An 18,558-nucleotide genomic window follows, 5' to 3' on the forward strand; every position below is an offset into this window, starting at 1 on the left:
TCCTAAAGCCTCCCTGTTCTTCTCCAACTAATTTCTCTGTTCTTTCTCAAACTCTGTCAATAAGTATCCTACCATACACTTTTCCTATTATACTAAGAAGACAAATGCCCCTATGATTACCACACACTTCTTTTTCCCCTTTTCCTTTGTACAAGGGAATAATTATACCTGACTTCCAATCCTCCGGGACTCTACCTTCCTCCCAGGCCAATCTGCACATCTTCCGCATCCATTCTATTACTATCTCTCCCCCATTCTTCAGCATTTCACCACACACTCCATCAATTCCTGGGGCATTCCCCAATTTAACTTTCTTCATTGCTTCCAGAACTTCTATCCTACTGATTTCTTCCTGTCTTCTCACCTCCCTCCTTCTCCCAGCCATTCCCCAGCCACTTATACTCGCATTACTTCCATCCTGTATGTTCAACAATTCCTTAAAGTGTTCTCTCCATCTGCTCACTTTTTCTCCCTTCTCCACTAGTAATCTACCATTTTTATCTTTCACTCCGCTGCTAACTTCACTTCCACCCTGTCTTACTCTTTTCACTTCTCTCCAGAACATTTTCTTACAGTCCCTCCACTTTACACTCAGATTCCTTCCAAATTCTTCATCCACTCTCTTCTTACTCTCTCTTACTAATCTTTTCACCTCTCTCTTTCTTTCTACATGTAACTCTCTCTTCCGCCTCTCAACTTCTTCCACACCCCTATTTCTCATCCATTCATTGTATGCTTTCTTCTTTTGTGCCACAGCCTGTCTCACCTCTTCAGTCCACCACGCTGTTCCTTGCACCCCCCTCCGTCTTCTCTTCCTTCCACACACCACATCACATGCTGCACATATTTCTTCTGTAAATATCCTACACACACCTTCCACGTCTTCCATCTGCTCCAATTCATATTTGCCCAATCGTTCCTCCACTTCTCTTATACTCTGCCTTTTTCTCATCCTTTTGTAACCTTTCCACTCTCCTTGCAACTACTCCTTCCTCTCGTCTTTATACTGTCAGTATTTCCACCAAACTTTTAACACCTGTACCAAATGGCATATTTTGTATCATATTTTTACCAGCTTTAGAATGATATGTCAGACTGGAGGAATTAGATGTATCCTTCATTATCCTACTCACTGCTAGGCAGGTTTGTGAAAAAAATACAATCATCTGGCTATAGCTAGAATAAATTAAGTATTGTAGTACAGACAAGCATTGAGTAACATGAACGATAGGGACTGGACAAGGACTGTGCTATTCAAACATGCGTTACTCAAACAATATGTTTGTATGTATAATGGTACAATGTGTTCTGGTGACTTTCCAAAACTCTCACTTTTATCCCTTCTTACCACCCTGCCCGACATAAATTTCCCCTACAGTACTTCTGCCTACCATCAGGTAAAACAGTGAATGAGATACTGTATAACAGTTGTAATTAAGAACATGAATGGTATTAAAACAGCATTAACAGAAACAAAAGTTAGGCTGGGTACCTGTGTGTTGTTGATACTTAGCTCTGCAGCACTTTTCCCCCCACCCCCCACAGCCATTGTTGTTGTTGTCATTGTTGAGATGTTGCTGCTTGTGCACTTTAATTGAATCCTTCAAAGTCCAGGGCTGAAACAATGGAGTTGACCTCGTTGGTGGAGGTGGATGCACCTGGATATAAGCTGGCCAATCATGGTAAGTCTGGCAGGTGACATCACTGTTCATGACTTTCCAATTGCATCTCCAGGCCAGCTGACACTTCGCGCGTCAGCTCAAGATTTTCTCTGTGTTGACTATGACCTGTTGCATTATGCTGACCGTGTTAGAACAAAAATGTGTTAACTGCACGTTGCTCGAGGACTGACTGTACATGATTTTAGTTTTGTTCCATTTTGTTTTGAAAGGCTCCAACATGCTTGCTTACGATGATCTTGGTCACCTAATGGTGGCTGCCAATGCTGCTTTATTTTTAGCAGCCTCTGTTGAGTTCCTTGTCCCTGAAGTTACATTGCATAACCTTGTCCCAAGTCTTTTTCGGTGTGTGTCTAGCAGTTCTACTCTCAGTGTTCTTACTTCACACCCTCTACACCCAGCTGTTATCCTCCATCCTCACCACATACCAAAATCATCACAGTCTACCCCTTTACATCCCATCACCAACACACTCATGTTTCATCCTTCCTCTCAACTCTTCATTTGCATTCCTAACCCTCTGAGGTTCTGATGCATTACACATCCATCTGATCATTCTAATTTCTGTACATTTGAGGCTATAATTTTCATACTTTACTGGCCAAGTCTCACTACGCAACAACATTACACTCCTAAGGCATGCTTCATAAGAAGACTCCTTATCTCAGAGGGAGAGCCCTCTCAGTGTCAGAAGCAAAAACTCCCTAAACTTCTTCCAACCACTCTTTACTCTTACTTCCAAGCTGGCTCCAGCCCTGGTTTTAGGACACATGTCCCACAGATATCAAAACTCCCATACGCTTAGGAAACTTGTCAGTAATATTAATCCTTTAAGTAAGATTAATCCAGGTGAAGAATGCTGTCAAGCGGCTAAAAAATGGGAAAGCAGTTGGGGTTGATGAGGGGTATGTGGAGATGATCAAGGCTAGTGGAGAGAGCAGAATGAATTGCTTGTTGGAGATGTGTAATAAGGCATGGATGAGTGAAACTGTGCCAGCAGAGTGGAAAAAGGCTGTGATTGTATCATCATCATCATCATCTGGACCTCCTTTCCCACCCTAGGGCAGGGTGAGGAGTAGCAATGTCCAGACAGCCCAAATTTGGCCAGCCAATGGGCCACGCTTTCATTTACTCATCATTCAAGCCCCCGGAATCCTGGCTGTATTGGATACGCCAAAAACATTCACCACGTTCTGTAACGTCACACAAACATATCTGATAGAGTCAGTCCGCACGCTACCACGTTAAAAAGGGGTGGCAAATCCCTGATCATGCACCTCTCTTCACAACATTCATCCAGCCAGCTCGATCTCTTGTCAGTTCCCTAGCCTTTCCGACTTCCAAACCTCTCTTCTTCACACACTCATCCACCATATCTCTCCACCTTCTCCTTGGCCTACCTCGCCTCCTCCCTTCTTCAGATTTGCTCAGATATACCTTTCACCACTATTGTTAACCATTTTCTCTACATGACCATACCATCTCAGTACACTCTCTTCAACTCTGGTGTCCACCAACTTCCTCACCTCACATCTTGCACGAATTGCATTATTTTGTATCCTATCCACCCTCTGTACTCCACATACATTCCTCAGCAGTCCCATCTCCACTGCTCTTACTCTTGACTTTTCATTTGCATGCCACTCCATAGTCTCACATCCATGTGTTAAAGTTGGCACTAACACTCCCTCATGCAAGCCTTGTGCTACTGCAACACTCAAGCCTCTGTTTCTTATCAAGGCCTTCATTGCACCAGCTACTTTTCTTCCTTGTGTCATTCTACTTTCCACTTCTTTTGCACATTTTCCTCTCTTTTCTATCACTGTACCCAGCTATTTGAACTTAGTCACCAATTCAGTCTCTCTTCATTCACAGTAATATTACACTGGAATTCACCTCTCACAGTAACCATCACTTTACTCTTTTCTACGTTTACTCTCAAGGCACGATGCTCACAGACATTAGCAAAACTCTGCACAAGTCTACCAAGTTCTTGTGCAGTATTTGCATGTAGCATTGCATCATCAGCATACAGCAAATTAGAGATATTCCATCCATCACCATTCATTACCAATGCCATCCCCCTCGCCATTACTTGTGTTCTTACTTCTCTCATTATCCCATCCATATATATATTGAACAACCATGGGTACATCCCACACCCTTGTCACACCCCCACAGCAATCATGAACCATTCACTTAGATGGCCATTAACCCTTACACATGCTTCACTACCACCATAAAAACTTGATGGCACCTAGCAGCTTACCCTCTACACAACACATGCACAAAACTTTCCACAATCCTTCTCTGTCTGCTTTGTCATATGCTTTTTCCAGATCCATGAATTACATAGACACCTTATGGTCCTTCTCACAAGCCTTCTCTGCTGTCTGTCTCACTGCAAATAATTGATCCACACATCCTCTGCCACTCCTAGAACCACCCTGTTCATCACTCACTAGGACATCTGATATCTCAGATTTTTTCTATTATAATTCTTCCATATACCGTCCCAACCACACTCAGTAAACTTATGCCACGATAATTCTTGCACTCACTTTGCTCACCTGTATTTTTGTACAGGGGTACAATCACAGCCTTTTTCCACTCTGCAGGCACAGTTTCACTCATCCATGCCTTCTTACATATCTCCAACAAGCACTTCTTTCCACTCACTCCACTACACTTAATCATCTCTGCTTACACCTCATCAACCCCAGCTACTTTCCCATTTTTCAGCCGTTTCACAGCACTCTTCACCTGTGCTAGTGTCACGTCTCCTGGCACTGCATTCCTTCTCTGCACACCCTCAAAACCAATCATGATTACAGCCGCTCTCCTCTCCCTATTCCCATTCATCAGGCTTTTGAAATATTCCATCTAGTCCTTACTCCATCCCCGTGGGTTAATAATCTACCACCTACATCCTTCACACTATCATATTTCTTTCCACATTAACTTCTACATTTCTGCACCTGTTTCCAGAATAATTTCCTATTTTCAGAGTAATTTGCGTTCATTTTTCTTCCTAGATCATCGTTTACCTCCCCCTTTTTCCTCTTTACTAGTCTCTTTACGAGCTTCTTTCTATATATTCATTTCTTATTTCAACTGAACCCCAGTCCTGTAACCATTTTAGCCACTTCTTCCTCTTTTCCTCCACTGCCCTCTTAACCTCATCATCCCACCATGCCGTACCTTTCTTCTTTGTTGTTACTCTTGCCACACCACACACTGCTTTAGCATTCCTAACTAAGCAATCCCTAAGAGCATTCCAAAGGCTGTCCAGATCCATTTCATTCCAATTCACTGATTCTAACTCCTCCTCTATTTGGTCCTGTAATCATCTGCCATTTCTTTGTTCTTCAGCTTGTCAACCTTCAGTCTTTCTCCGTGACTGCTCCTCTCTCTCCTGATCCACCTCACTCACAATCATACAGTCTGACAGACCTGCACATTGTATCCCGGTACAAAAATAAAGGTGAACGAAGTGAGTGCAAGAATTATGGTGGCATAAGCTTACTGAGTGTGGTAGGGAAGGTATGTGGAAGAATTATTATAGAGAAAGAAAGAGAGATATCAGAAGTCCTAGTGAGCGATGAACAGGGTGGCTCTAGGAGTGGTAGAGGATGTGTGGATCAAATATTTGTGGTAAGACAGATAGTGGAGAAGACCTGTGAGAAGGACCATAAGGTGTGTAATGCATTCATGGATCTGGAAAAAGCATATGACAAAGCAGACAGAGAAGGATTATGGAAGCTTTTGCACATGTACAGTGTAGATGATAAGCTGCTAGGTGCTGTCAAGAGATTTTATGATAGTGAAACGTGTAAGGGTAAATGGGCGTCTAAGTGAATGGTTCAAGATTGGTGTGGGCGTGTGACACAGGGTGTGGGATGTCCCCATGGTTGTTCAATATATATATGGTTGGGATGATGAGAGAAATAAAAACATGAGTAATGGCATTGGTAATGAATGGTGATGGATGGAATATCTGTAATTTTTTGTATGCTGATGATGCAGTGCTGCTTGCAAATACTGCACAAGAACTTGGTAGACTAGTGCAGTGTTTTGCTAATGTCTGTGAGCATCGTACCTTGAGAGTAAACGTAGAAAAGAGTAAAGTGATAGTTATTGAGAGAGGTGAATTCCAGTGTGATGTTACCGTGAATGGAGAGAAACTGGAATTGGTGAGAGAGTTCAAATACCTGGGTACAGTGATAGAAAAGAGCGGAAAATGTGCAAAGGAAGTGGAAAGTAGTGTTACGCAAAGAAGAAATATAGCTGGTACCATGAAGGCCTTGATAAGAAACGGAGGCTTGAGTGTTACAGCTGCACGAGGCTTACATGAAGGAGTGTTAGCGCCAACTTTAACATATGGATGTGAAACTATGATGTTGAATAAAAATGAAAGTCAAGAGTAAGAGCAGTGGAGATAGGACTGCTGAGGTATGTGTCTGGAGTACAGAGAGTGGACAGGACACGAAATAATGTGATTCATGCAAGATGTGGAGTGAGGAAGTCTATGGACACCAGAATCGAAGAGAGTGTGCTGAGATGGTATGATCACGTGGAGAGAATGGATAACAATAGAAGGTTGAAAGATACGGTGAAGGATAATGCTGGATGAGGCATGGGGTGGGTGATGAGTGTGGAGCAAGGTGGTTGGGTGGGCAGGGGGAAAATTTGCTACATCCACGTGCATTGAGAACCTTCCTTCAGGACAGGAGGAATGGTGCAGCTGTGGGATAGTTATGAGGAAGGGGAAGGGAGGTTAACACAAGGCTTACTGACTGGCTTGGCAAGCAGGCCAATGTGGGTGCTTGCCGTTATAAATGATGATCCATCTATCCATGATCCAATCCTATGTTGCCCCTTGAGGAGCATAGGAGCTCGGGGCTAGGCAAGTTGGTCCTGACATTTAAGATGAGAATTAAAAAAAAATAATAATAATAAAAAAAAATTTGCAGGGTACCCAGTGGGGGGGAGGGTGGGCAGCCAGCAAAGAAGAGTCCTGCAAGAAATGGGAGATGAATATTAATACTTCTGCTGCAGGGGAATCATCAAACATGTCAGTGGTATTGGTGTATGTATCATGACCTCTTCTTCTGCAGGGGAATCAGCGAACACATACAACCTTGAGACTCCAGTAGATGTGAGAGTAGCGGAGTTAATCCATCGTCTCCATGTGGAGTGTCGGTGTATGGAGGGTGCCAAGAATGCCGTCAGGATGCTACAAGCAAACAAAGTTGCTGTAGACAAGAAATACCTCCAAGAAGTGAGTGTTACATTGTATTTCCCAAACCTGACTGACTTCTGATCACTACTGTTCATAATGACAGTAATTGCTTGTTTAACACATTTCATTAACATGTATTAAATGAGCTACAAGTTGATACTGTATATGTTTGAATGTAAATGTTACCTAAGTATTCACTGTGCATCCTAGAACACAACCCAGATGGTTGGGAGTTTGTCATTTGCCGGTTTTGGGCTACAAGGAAGTTAAAAATATTAACATTGATAATTTTTGTAGTACAGGATATGAGCACAAATCTTGTTTAAAATAAAGGTCATGTGAAAATAGCATTGACATAATGTCTATCTCTATCTATCTATTGCCAGACTCCTCAATCCCGTTTGGGGTGGCCACAAACAAATCGCCTCCACGTCGCCCTGTCCCCCTCCATTTCACTGCCCTGCTCCCAACTCACACCCCTCTATCTCTCTCATATACCTCTCCACCCGATCCCTCCATCTCATCCTCGGCCTCCCCCTCCCTCTTCCCCCCTCCACCTCACTCACATACAGTGCTCGTCAGAAGTATAGAGCGCCCTGCGTCCCTCCTGAGAAACAAACCTTTCAACATTGAAAAAACATATAAATAATACATTTTATTTACCTTTAGTGCTTCGTAGGGTAGCCTTTACGTTTCTTCACGGACCTGAGACGTCTTGGAAGTGAAAGGGCGAGGCTCCTGAGGTGCTGGAGGGGTATTTTGTCCCAGGAGTCACGAATGGCGGCTTCCAACTTAGGCAGAGAGCTCACGTCTTTCCCTTGGAGACTCTTCTTTACGAGGTACCAGAGGTTTTCAATGGGGTTGAGGTCTGGGCTATTTCCTGGCCAGTCTGTCATGAATGATACCTCGCAGTCACGAAGCCAATTGGTGACCGATTTGGCCTTGTCCTGCTGAAACACTCGTGCACCTGTTAGCTCGAAGGAGTCTGGTAAATGATCACACAGAAGCTCCAGGTAAACATCCTGATTCACTCTGATGTTCTTGGGAAGTACAACAAGCTTCCCCAAACCCTTCCCTGAGAAACAACCCCATACCATGAGTGAATCAGGATGTTTAACTGTGCTTTCTACATACCGTGGGTCAAGTGGGTCACTACCTTTGCGTCGATACACACGTGCTCCTCTGTTACAGGTAACACTAAACGTTGCCTCATCAGACCACAACACTGACAACCATTGCTCCTCACCCCAGATTAGATATTTATTAGCAAAGGCAAGCCTACGAATTCTCTGGCTCTTGGTGAGAAGAGGCTTTTTCACAGGCCTGTGACTTGTGTAACCAAGCTCATGCACCCTACGAGACACTGTTCTCACTGACACCTCACCAAACACTTCCGGGTTGCTCTCCTTAATTTTCCTTGCACTCACACGAGGATTAAACTCCACTGCACGTTTTAAAACATTAACAGACCTTGGGGAAGTTTTCCTAGGCCTACCAGACCGCGGTTTCTTTGTGGGAACTGCACCACTGTTTTCCTCCCGAAACCGCGCACACCAACGACGCACTGTCGATCGTGCCATACCAACCAATTCACTAATTTCCTTTGTCTGGTGGCCTGCCTCCTTTAGAGCAATGATCTGGGATATGATTTCACTCGATAGTTCATGGGTAGGTGCCATAACAAAGTTGTGAAGGCCAGAACACTGCGGGACACTCGGTAAAAAATGGCGCAATTTGAGAGGGACACTCGGCGGAGTTCCTCTCTCTCAGGCAGCCCGTGGGCGACTGAGGCGGGAACCAACCAGCGCGTTGGAAGGCCCCAGGCTACCGTGACGTCATGCTCGGAGCTCAAACTTGTGGCTCAATTCTTACCCCCCAGAATGGGTGATTCTTTTTGGGCCATAAGTATTGCGCGCCTGGCGGACAACGCTGAATACTTCTGACGAGTACTGTACACTCTCTTCATCAGTCTTTCACTCTCCATCCTCTCCAAATGGCCAAACCACCTCAGTGTGTTCCTCATAACGCTTCCTATCACATCCACATCCACACCACAACGCTCCTTTATATCCTCATTCGTCAGCCTGTCTCTCCATGTGACTCCACAGGCTCCTCTTAAATAACTCATTTCCACTGCTCTCACTCTTGACTTGTGTCCTTCCAACAATGTCCAAGCTTCACTTCCATACGTTAGAGTTGGTATCACAATACTGTCATGTAGTAACTTTTTCACTTCCATGCTCACTTCCCTGTTTCTTATCACTGCTTTCAAGGAACCAGCAACCTTTCTTCCCTGTTGTACACTTTCAAGCACTTCACCCTCCAAACCTCCATCCTTACTCATCACACTACCCAAGTATTTAAACGTACTCACATTTTCCAATTCCTCACCATCCAACCTCGCTATACATTCACTGACTTCACCTCTCTCAAAGACCATCACTTTACTCTTCCCTACATTCACCTTTAGATTCCATTTCTTACACGCCCTCCCAAACTCATCCACCAAGCCTTGCAGCTCCCCTTCGTCTTCACTCAACAACACAGTATCATCTGCAAACAACAGTACAGGGAGTTTCCAAACACTATCCTCTCTCACCAGGGCCACTCCAGCATCTACTACCCTACCTTGTACCTCTTTTATTACCCCATCCATGTACAGATTGAACAACCATGGAGACATGACACATCCCTGTTTCAACCCAACCTTCAAAGAGAAAAATTGACTTAGTTCACCATCCACACGCACTGCAGCCTTAGCACCATCATACATACTCTTCACTGCATTCAACAACTTCCCATCTACTCCATATATTCTTAATACTTTCCACAATCCTTGTCTATCCACCTTGTCATATGCTTTCTCCAAATCCATGAAAGCCGCATACAACTTCTTTCCCTTCTCTAGAAACTTTTCCACTAAAGATCTAAGAATGAATATCTGACCTACACAACCTCTTCCCTTCCTAAAGCCTCCCTGTTCTTCTCCAACTAATTTCTCTGTTCTTTCTCTAACTCTGTCAATAAGTATCCTACCATACACTTTTCCTATTATACTAAGAAGACAAATGCCCCTATGATTACCACACACTTCTTTTTCCCCTTTTCCTTTGTACAAGGGAATAATTATACCTGACATCCAATCCTTCGGGACTCTACCTTCCTCCCAGGCCAATCTGCACATCTTCGGCATCCATTCTACTACTATCTCTCCCCCATGCTTCAGCATTTCACCACACACTCCATCAATTCTTGGGTCTTTCCCCAATTTAACTTTCTTCATTGCTTCCACAACTTCCATCCTACTGATTTCTTCCTGTCTTCTCACCTCCCTCCTTCTCCCAGCCATTCCCCAGCCACTTATACTCGCATTACTTCCATCCTGTATGTTCAACAATTCCTTAAAATGTTCTCTCCATCTGCTCACTTTTTCTCCCTTCTCCCCCTGTAATCTACCATTTTTATCTTTCACTCCCCTGCTAACCTCACTTCTACCTTGTCTTACTCTCTTCACCCCTTTCCAGAACATTTTCTTACAGTCCCTCCATTTTACACTCAGATTCCTTCCAAATTCCTCATCCACTCTCTTCTTACTCTCTCTTACTAATCTTTTCACCTCTCTCATTCTTTCTACATATAACTCTCTCTTCCGCCTCTCAACATCTTCTACGCCCCTGTTTCTCATCCATTCATTGTATGCTGTCAAGTACTGTGTTTGTTGGACAGTGTTATGCTTCAGTTTTGCCATATATAAGGAAAGGATGATATTGAACACTGTCGATCATCTCACATTTTATTTTTCATGCCTACAGTCAGATCAAAGCATAACACTGTTCAACAAGTACTTCAAATATTGTCAAAGCCGTTTTCATACGATATTTATTTATTGAAAATGCAATTAATGCTAATACAGTGATCCCCTGTTTATTTGTCCCCGGATTAACTGGCATACATCGTTATTCATCAAGAGTAAAAATCTGTCTGATTTAAAGCGATATCCATCTTCAACAGTATTATGTGGCAGCATGCGTGGAAACCAAATTTTTCAAACCCCCCCACCACTCTAAGACAGTCCCTTCAACACCCCTGCCATTCGTTTACCACTGACGATTCTTCATAGAACAGAGCTGACAAAATCAGTTACTTGTCAAGGCACCCAGCAGAGGCTCCTTCTTGCAGAGAAAGTGCTGGGAAAACAAGAAAAGCACTTGCTCTTGAGGAAAGAGTAATAATATTGGAAGAAGCAGCATGTGATGTGGGAGCTTAATGTTAATTAGAGGAGAACAGCGTTCATATAGTCAGCAAAAATGAGACTGGTCTGTTTACAATGTGGATAAGCTCTTGTTTGAAAATGATAAAAATTCTAAAGAATTTAATGTTAAGGGAATAGTAAAATTGAAAAGTTTTCACATTTAGTGCGTTGAGTGTGAACTGGGTTTTGTGACTTACCTTTGCCTTGAGCTGACAGACTTGGAGTTAGACAAGTCAATATGTGATGGGTTTATGTTTTGATGTAACAAGTTAGGTAAGGTAATTGTGAGTTCAGTTATTGCCACGTATGTTTTAACATAAATTTATATTGCTTATTTGACCTGTTTATTATTTAGGATTACTGCATTTATGTTTACCATAGACGTTTTTGACTAACTGTGCCAAAAGTAATTCTCAACAAAATAGGTGTGATGCTGGGCAGTAGTCTTTCACAGGTTGATTGGGATGGATTAGGTTGGAGGTTTTTGCTTGGTAGGTATTGAGGGCTTTCAGTGTTAGGTTTAGTGGCACTCCTAGGTGGTCAGAATTATGGGGGGGGGGGGTCTTTGGGGCAAAATCTGCCAGATAAGTTACAGTACACTGGTGTGTCCAGTTGGCGTAGCCTAATCGTATGTAAACATGCCACCATGAGCATCCGAGGCAGACATTGTTAATAACCAGTCTGTATATACAGTATAAATATATTTTTTAGGAAAAGGTGGGGTCCCCAGAACTTTACCTCCAGTTTTACTTGTAAATGCAGTGTATGTAACTTTTTTACACAAACTTGATGTAGCACGAGGTTTTATAGGGGTTATACTGTACCCTGGTATAGAGGATCAGGGGAATAGTATATCATTATCCAGCTGGGCCTTGGCTGAATGGAGATGATAAACAGGGGATTGCTGTACAGCAAAAATGAGCAGTGTTCTTGTTTACAACTGATTTGCAGCCCAGAACTCACCAGTAGCCAATTGGGTGTTGAAACCCTCCTCAATGATTAACTGCTAAAATCAAGAAGCCTTATTCTAGGTCTTCACCTTATGTAGATGTGGGAAATTGAGCCAACCTGAAAATGAATGTGACATATTTTGTCATTATAGTTTGAGATATCGTCATACTGGATCGTAATTTTTACCTAAAATATCAGTATCTAGAACCAAATCTCTTGTGTTAGTTGAGGAATTACTGCAATAAGTTGTTAGCTACAGTATTGTGAGTATGCAATACCTAGTGCAGCATATTTGGTATTAATAAGATATTGTTATATCTGAAGCCATTTTAAAGGTCAGTGATTTACTCAGTTCATTTTAACTGAATTGCCTGAACATATTATGTCAGCAAGAATTTGATGGAGAACTGGATAATCAGAAGTCAGTTAAGTTTTATGTTACTGTATTCATTGAAGGATAAAGTGGAGAAGTGGCAGTCTCTTTCTTAATAAGACAGATAAATTATGCTGATAATTTTGTTGTGTAATGCATTGAAAAGGAGGTAGGGCTTAAAAATTTGGAGTTGAAATTGCCCTTTTGTAGAAGTGGACTGCCACCTCTTTTAACTGGGTGTTCTGAAGGCCATGGGGTAAGGTTGTACCAATGAACATTATTACTCAGTTACTTTATCCTATGTTATGTTTGTACGGTATATTTTATTGATATGTTGGATATCCTGCCACAAGGTAAGGTTTGCTCTGTGCATGTATTTTTGTGTGTGAGAGTGGATGTGAATATTGACACTGCTCAGGATGGATTCATTTGCACTGGGAATACTTCATGAAGTTCTCAGGCTTTTTTGGCAATGAAAATGTGCCAGCAAATCAAGAAGCACGTGGTACCGGCTTCTGTCAACACTACAGAAATCTTTCAGGGAGTGTGTGACAACAGCTTCAGTACCTGGAAAATGAGACGATTGAAATTTTCTTTTGCAACATTATATTCCTCTAACATGTGTTGTGTAGTGGAAGTAAGGAAATAATTTGATGTGAAAAATGCAATTGGGAAAAACTCTGTCATATGCAAGCAAAAATTTTTTCACCTCTTGTTGGAATGTTTAATGTACAGTACTGTGAAAGTAAGTTGCGTTAGAAACACTGCATATTTTTCCAAGGAACAGAAGAATGTATATACAGGCAGCTTTCAAGATATGTTAACATGAACCAATTAGTGCTTAGTTATTGACTGTTTTGTTCTAGTTTCCATTTTTATGGTATTGATGTAGTTGTCTCTGTACATAGCATGAAGTACTCTTGTAGATAGGAAAAGATAAACCAAGAACAAGGTAGAGCGACACGATGGTGGAGTATATGAGGGGTGGAATGGAAGTACTGTTTTGTAGGTAGGAAGAGATAAAGCAAGAACAAGATAGAGGGACAAGATGGAGAAGTATATGTGGAGGGGTGGTATGGAAGTACCATTTTATAGGCAGGAAGAGATAAAACAAGAACATGATAGAGGGACAAGGTGGAGGAGTATATGAGAAAGGCATGGTATGGTGTTGTAGGGTGGGTTGTTGCTGTTGGTGGGTGGGTTGTTGTTGTTGGTGGGTGGGTTGTTGCTGTTGGTGAGTGGGTTTTTGCTGTTGGTGGGTGGGTTGCTGCTGTTGGTGGGTGGATTGTTGCTGTGTAGAGATTGAAGTACCAGGTACTCTCAACTGTTGTGGTCACACCCACTTTTCAGGATGCAGTATCAGGCAGTAGACAGATGTACAGAATGTGGAATAAAGAAGGAAGACATAACTTGGAAAAAGGTGCTGGTATGTTTCAGAATGCTTCAAGGTAGTTTTAAGAATTTGCAGAAAAGCCAGTGTGGATTCAGGAATTAGTAGTAATGAGTGGTTATGAAGGGGCTCAGAAGCTGTATTCTTTAGGTACTGTGGATGAAATGTAATTGGGCAGTGGACAGTACAGGCTGTCTCAACTTACAAAAATAACTGGTTCCTGAAGGTCTTTGTAAGTCGTGTTTTTTTTTTTTTTTTTTTTTTTTTTTTTTTTTTTTTTAGTCCACTTTTTCTCTTCCAGACACTTTATATCGTTCACCAAGATGAACTCCTCCCCTTAAACGTCTATCAGTTTAGTAGCTCCTGTTTTTATGCGTGTGTGGTTAATATAAACAAGCATAAATTCAAAGACTGCGATATATTTACGTATACTGTTGAATGCATTAGTACAGCTTGCTTTTACATCATCAAGAATACGTTCCATGTCCTTTAAAATTGTTCTTACAGTTGAGGGATTCTGTGTAAACACACTTGCTACATCACTCAGCTCTTCCCTTCTCTCCACTCCTTTAATTATGTCCACTTTGGTTTCCATAGTAATTGCACACCGCTTTCCGCTTCTACCACTACCACTCTCACCATTTCCATTTTGAGACATGTTGGGGGAAATGCTCAATTCCAAATGATGAAAATCACAGCTCATGTTACTTGTGTTGCAAATAACAATGCCCTGGGCTTCCAAAGAGGGGGAAGGTGGGAATGCACAGTTGTCATCTGTTGCGAACCACGGATTTGTACCTGACGTGCAGTCTGATTTTTTTTTTTTAAATGATAATTATTTCTTTTTTATCTGGATTTTTCGTAAGTCGATTCATCATAAGTAGGGGTCTGGCTATATATGGATTTTTTTTTTTTTTGAAATATTTTTTTTTTTATTACAATAAAAGCTCACAGGTGGAGGCGTTCACCATCCACTCACTAGATGTAGCGCTGCTTTGAGTGCCTACCCTTTCCTTTCTGCCTTCCTTCCTCTTCTGTCTTTCTTTCCTTCATTCTTTCCTCTTCCTTCTGCTTATGGATGACTTTACACTCCTTCTTTTGTCTTTCTTTCCTTCATTCTTTCCTCTTCCTTCTGCCTATGGGTGATTCTACACTGAGTGACGAGCCAAGTGGTATCCTGTACGCCAGGAAACCATTTACTATGCTGGATGGTAATCATATAACCAGTTTATGGCGCCAGGTGGTTTAGTGGATAATTAAGGCTCTCCAATCAGATTGAACTTCTGTAGGTTTGTATCCAAGGGGTGTTTTGAGTTTATTGCTCACTTAATGCCACTTGGGCTTCTGTGTTCCTCATGGGGCAACATAGGATTGGGTGATCATCTGTCCCCCTTTGTAAAATCAAGTTACCGATGTTTTGTCTGAATCGGAGAACTCAAGCTTGATTAGTAAATGAAATTATAATGATGTTAAACTGTATAAATGATGTGGTAGAAGCATAGTGGGGCACCATGTTAACCCTTTCAGCCTGAAGATGTGGTGCTAACCAGGAGCCCACATGTAGCCCTTTGCATTGTGAGTGGAACAGGTGCAACATTCACCCAGTTGCCATATTTCCTCATGTTTCCTTGTACTAACCATGGGAAAGATCCTGGCCCAGCTCTAGTGAGACACACCTACCACAAAGGAATGTTAGTTACCTACATGGTTTATGTACAGTACTATGTGTGTAGGACGGCCCTGCAGAAGCAGTTGCTTACCTGTGGTTGGCGGATCTGCTCAGTCAGACAGATCGAAATTAAGCAACAGCAACTTGAAGATGTCTCTTTGTTTTTGCTCTGGTTATCTCCTGATGATATTAGTTCAAGGACATACAGTATCAGGGTGAAGGGATTAAAAGCAGTCTCATTTAACCATTTCACTAAGAGAAGTCTTACCTATACTAAGCAAAATCATTGGATGGTGGCACAAATTAAGCACAAAATGCATCATAGCAGTAAAGAGGTTAAGGGAGCTAAAAGTGGTTGTTTGGTGGAGATGCTGAGGGAGAGAAATGTGGGCATAGTAATTAATTGAATACAGTAATGTCTTTTTAATTATGGTCATGCCAGTGTCAAACAATTCATATTGAATTTGGAAGGACCTCAAATGGTTCAGAAATTAATGAAGGCTTTATCTAGTTCCTTCATTTCAAAAAGTCACTTCTGAATAGATAAAATGGTCTGGTGGCAGTGTGAATAAACTACAAAAGTTATCAGTTGTTGGCAATAAGAAAAATGTAGCAGTATTAGAAGAATTACTTGCAGCTGATGATGATATCATAGATATTCTGATAAGAACCATTCCTTGCATTGGAAGAAGAAAAATATTATATCATATCTACAAAATTACATGTGTTGGACTGGATCAGTAGCATAGCTATTTGTAGCAGTGAAAATCGGTAACATTAATTTTGAAGAGAAAAGAATCATGGCTTTTGGTGGAAAGAACAAAAGGCATGATGGTGACATTTGACCCCTTCAACCTTAGGATGTATTATGTATGTTGAGTAGTAAAAGACATTGATTCTGTGTTATGGGCATGCCAACTTTGCCTTCAAATTCTTGCATACTACATCATTCATATCAGACACAACCCTTACATTCGTCGTCATTGTCTTCATTCTTGCCAGATGCCCCTGTCTAGTTTGGCTCAGTCTTTAAAATGGGTGTTGCTGATTCTGTCGTAACTTATTCAGTCCGGTGATGTATTTTTCATCCTATTCTTGCTTTTCTCATGTGACTCTATATCACCTAGGGAGACAGATCAGTTTCTAAATTGGTTATTGAAACTATTTTTAACCCTGGCACTACAATTCGTTTCTCGAAAGTTAACAGTTGCCCAGAGGTACCAAGGGAGGTGGGGGGGAAATCACTGGATTCAAGGGGTTAACATCATGTCTTCGCCCCACTGAGGTGCTCATTGTTAGATGTGTTTTCAAAATATGATGTCATGTCTTAGCCTCACTGAGGTGCTCATTGTTAGAGATGTTTTCAAAATATGACATCATGTCTTTGCCCCACTGAGGTGCCTGTTGTTAGATGTGTTCTCAAAATATAACAGCCTTTTCCACACATTTGTTATTATATATTGTGAAAACTAGTATTAGCTTTATAGGAAATGGTGAAACTTTGATATGCAATTCTTTTGTACAGTACTGAGTTGCCTTTTTAAATGTTCCTTATTTTGGTTAGTCCATTGTAAAATGCAGAGAACCTGCCTTCTTTTGTAAACTCTGAAGCTAACTTGCCTGGTTTCTCAAATTTTTAATACTAATTACTGTATAGACAAACAGATCTGCTATTTTGGAACACTCTCTAACACGAGGACTGTTAAGAACTTGAATAGTGATGGTATTGTATAGTTTACAGACTTGCACAAGTTTACCCTGTCTGCGAACTTCATTACCCTCCCTTTGCACTCCTTTATTTCATAGAGTGGCACATGGGGCCTGCTTTTTCTGCCTGCATGAGGAATTTATTGATATATGGCCGAGTCTGCTGGGTGCACTGGTGATAGCTTCTACTTGGATATTCGTTTTCTCTTTGTATGGTTGCTGTTGTCAGCTAATGAAATATTGGGATGGTGGTTATGGCAGTGATGATGATACTACGTAACTGTCAAGAGGACCACATTGAACTTCATGGATCCAGTGACATAATCTTTATTCTTGCTTAATTTTGTAAAGCTTCAGAGAGACTTGAAAAGCTCTCCTCTTGTATGAATAAAATCTCTAGGAGTTAGGCATAATATATTAATGAAATCCTTTTTTTTTTTTTTTTTTTTTTTTTTTTTTTTTTTATAAATCCAATTACTGTATACCGTATCTCTTTAAGGTGTAGGGTCCCAGCGCAAGGCTACCTTAGTCCGGTGTAATTTGATGTCGAGGCACAGTCTAATTCCCGTGATGGCATTGGATGATCAAAAGAACTCCAGTCACCTTCTGGTTACTGGACCAATGGAAGGCCCTCACTGACTGGGGCATGCTAACTACTGGGCCACCAGGCACCAGATGCAAGGTGTTTATTCTAAATGTACCTGACATCACTGCATTTTGGTAGACAATTCCTTTCCTACTTGAAGATGTTATTGCCTTGGAAGGAGTTTTTATTACTTTGGTGTTGTGAATTTTAACCTGGGAAGGGATTCTCGTTGTAATTGGATGTTCATACTTTGTGTAACTACTGTTTTGTTCAGCATGGAGGGTAAATTTTGCTCTGCTATAAGTTTCAGTGAATTTAGGCAAGCTCGGACAGTAGCAAATAATACTCGCTTGCCTTCCTAGTTGATATACGGATTCGGGGTGAAAAGTCATCTTTATAGGTAATAGTTACATTTACAGCGGACATTGCAGAGAGAGGACAAAAGAAAAAAAAAGCTAGTATAGAGGGCAACATCTAACGAGGAATTAGTGTGGCTGTTATAGTTTCCGAGTATACGAAATTAATGTCCATCTTTTACTAGTTCTGGGCCGAGATACAATAACAAACTTACGATCGTCTCCAAGCCATGTTTTTGTTTTTTTTTTTTTTTTTTTTTTTTTTAAGGTGATTAGAGGAGGGTAGTCCTTCTCCCCCCCCTCTCTTTCTCTCTCAGCAGGAATGCTAAGGAACGGGGATACAGAAACTTCCC

At 41.6% G+C, this 18,558-nt stretch overlaps 1 protein-coding gene across 6 annotated transcripts in view; it reads left to right on the forward strand.

The window, feature by feature from the left end:
• Positions 1-18,558, forward strand: part of Pkn (serine/threonine-protein kinase N) — a 724,111-nt gene that overhangs the window by 254,348 nt on the left and 451,205 nt on the right. For all 6 annotated transcript variants that reach the window (XM_080278058.1, XM_080278061.1, XM_080278062.1 and 3 more), the window contains one exon: positions 6,797-6,960. In XM_080278058.1, coding sequence (XP_080134184.1) covers positions 6,797-6,960 — 164 coding nt within the window. The remainder of the gene's footprint in view (positions 1-6,796; positions 6,961-18,558) is intronic.

Source organism: Coenobita brevimanus, chromosome 72 (genome assembly GCF_032717465.1).
Source record: "Coenobita brevimanus isolate Jiangsu-jjx chromosome 72, ASM3271746v2, whole genome shotgun sequence".
NCBI lineage: Eukaryota > Metazoa > Arthropoda > Malacostraca > Decapoda > Coenobitidae > Coenobita > Coenobita brevimanus.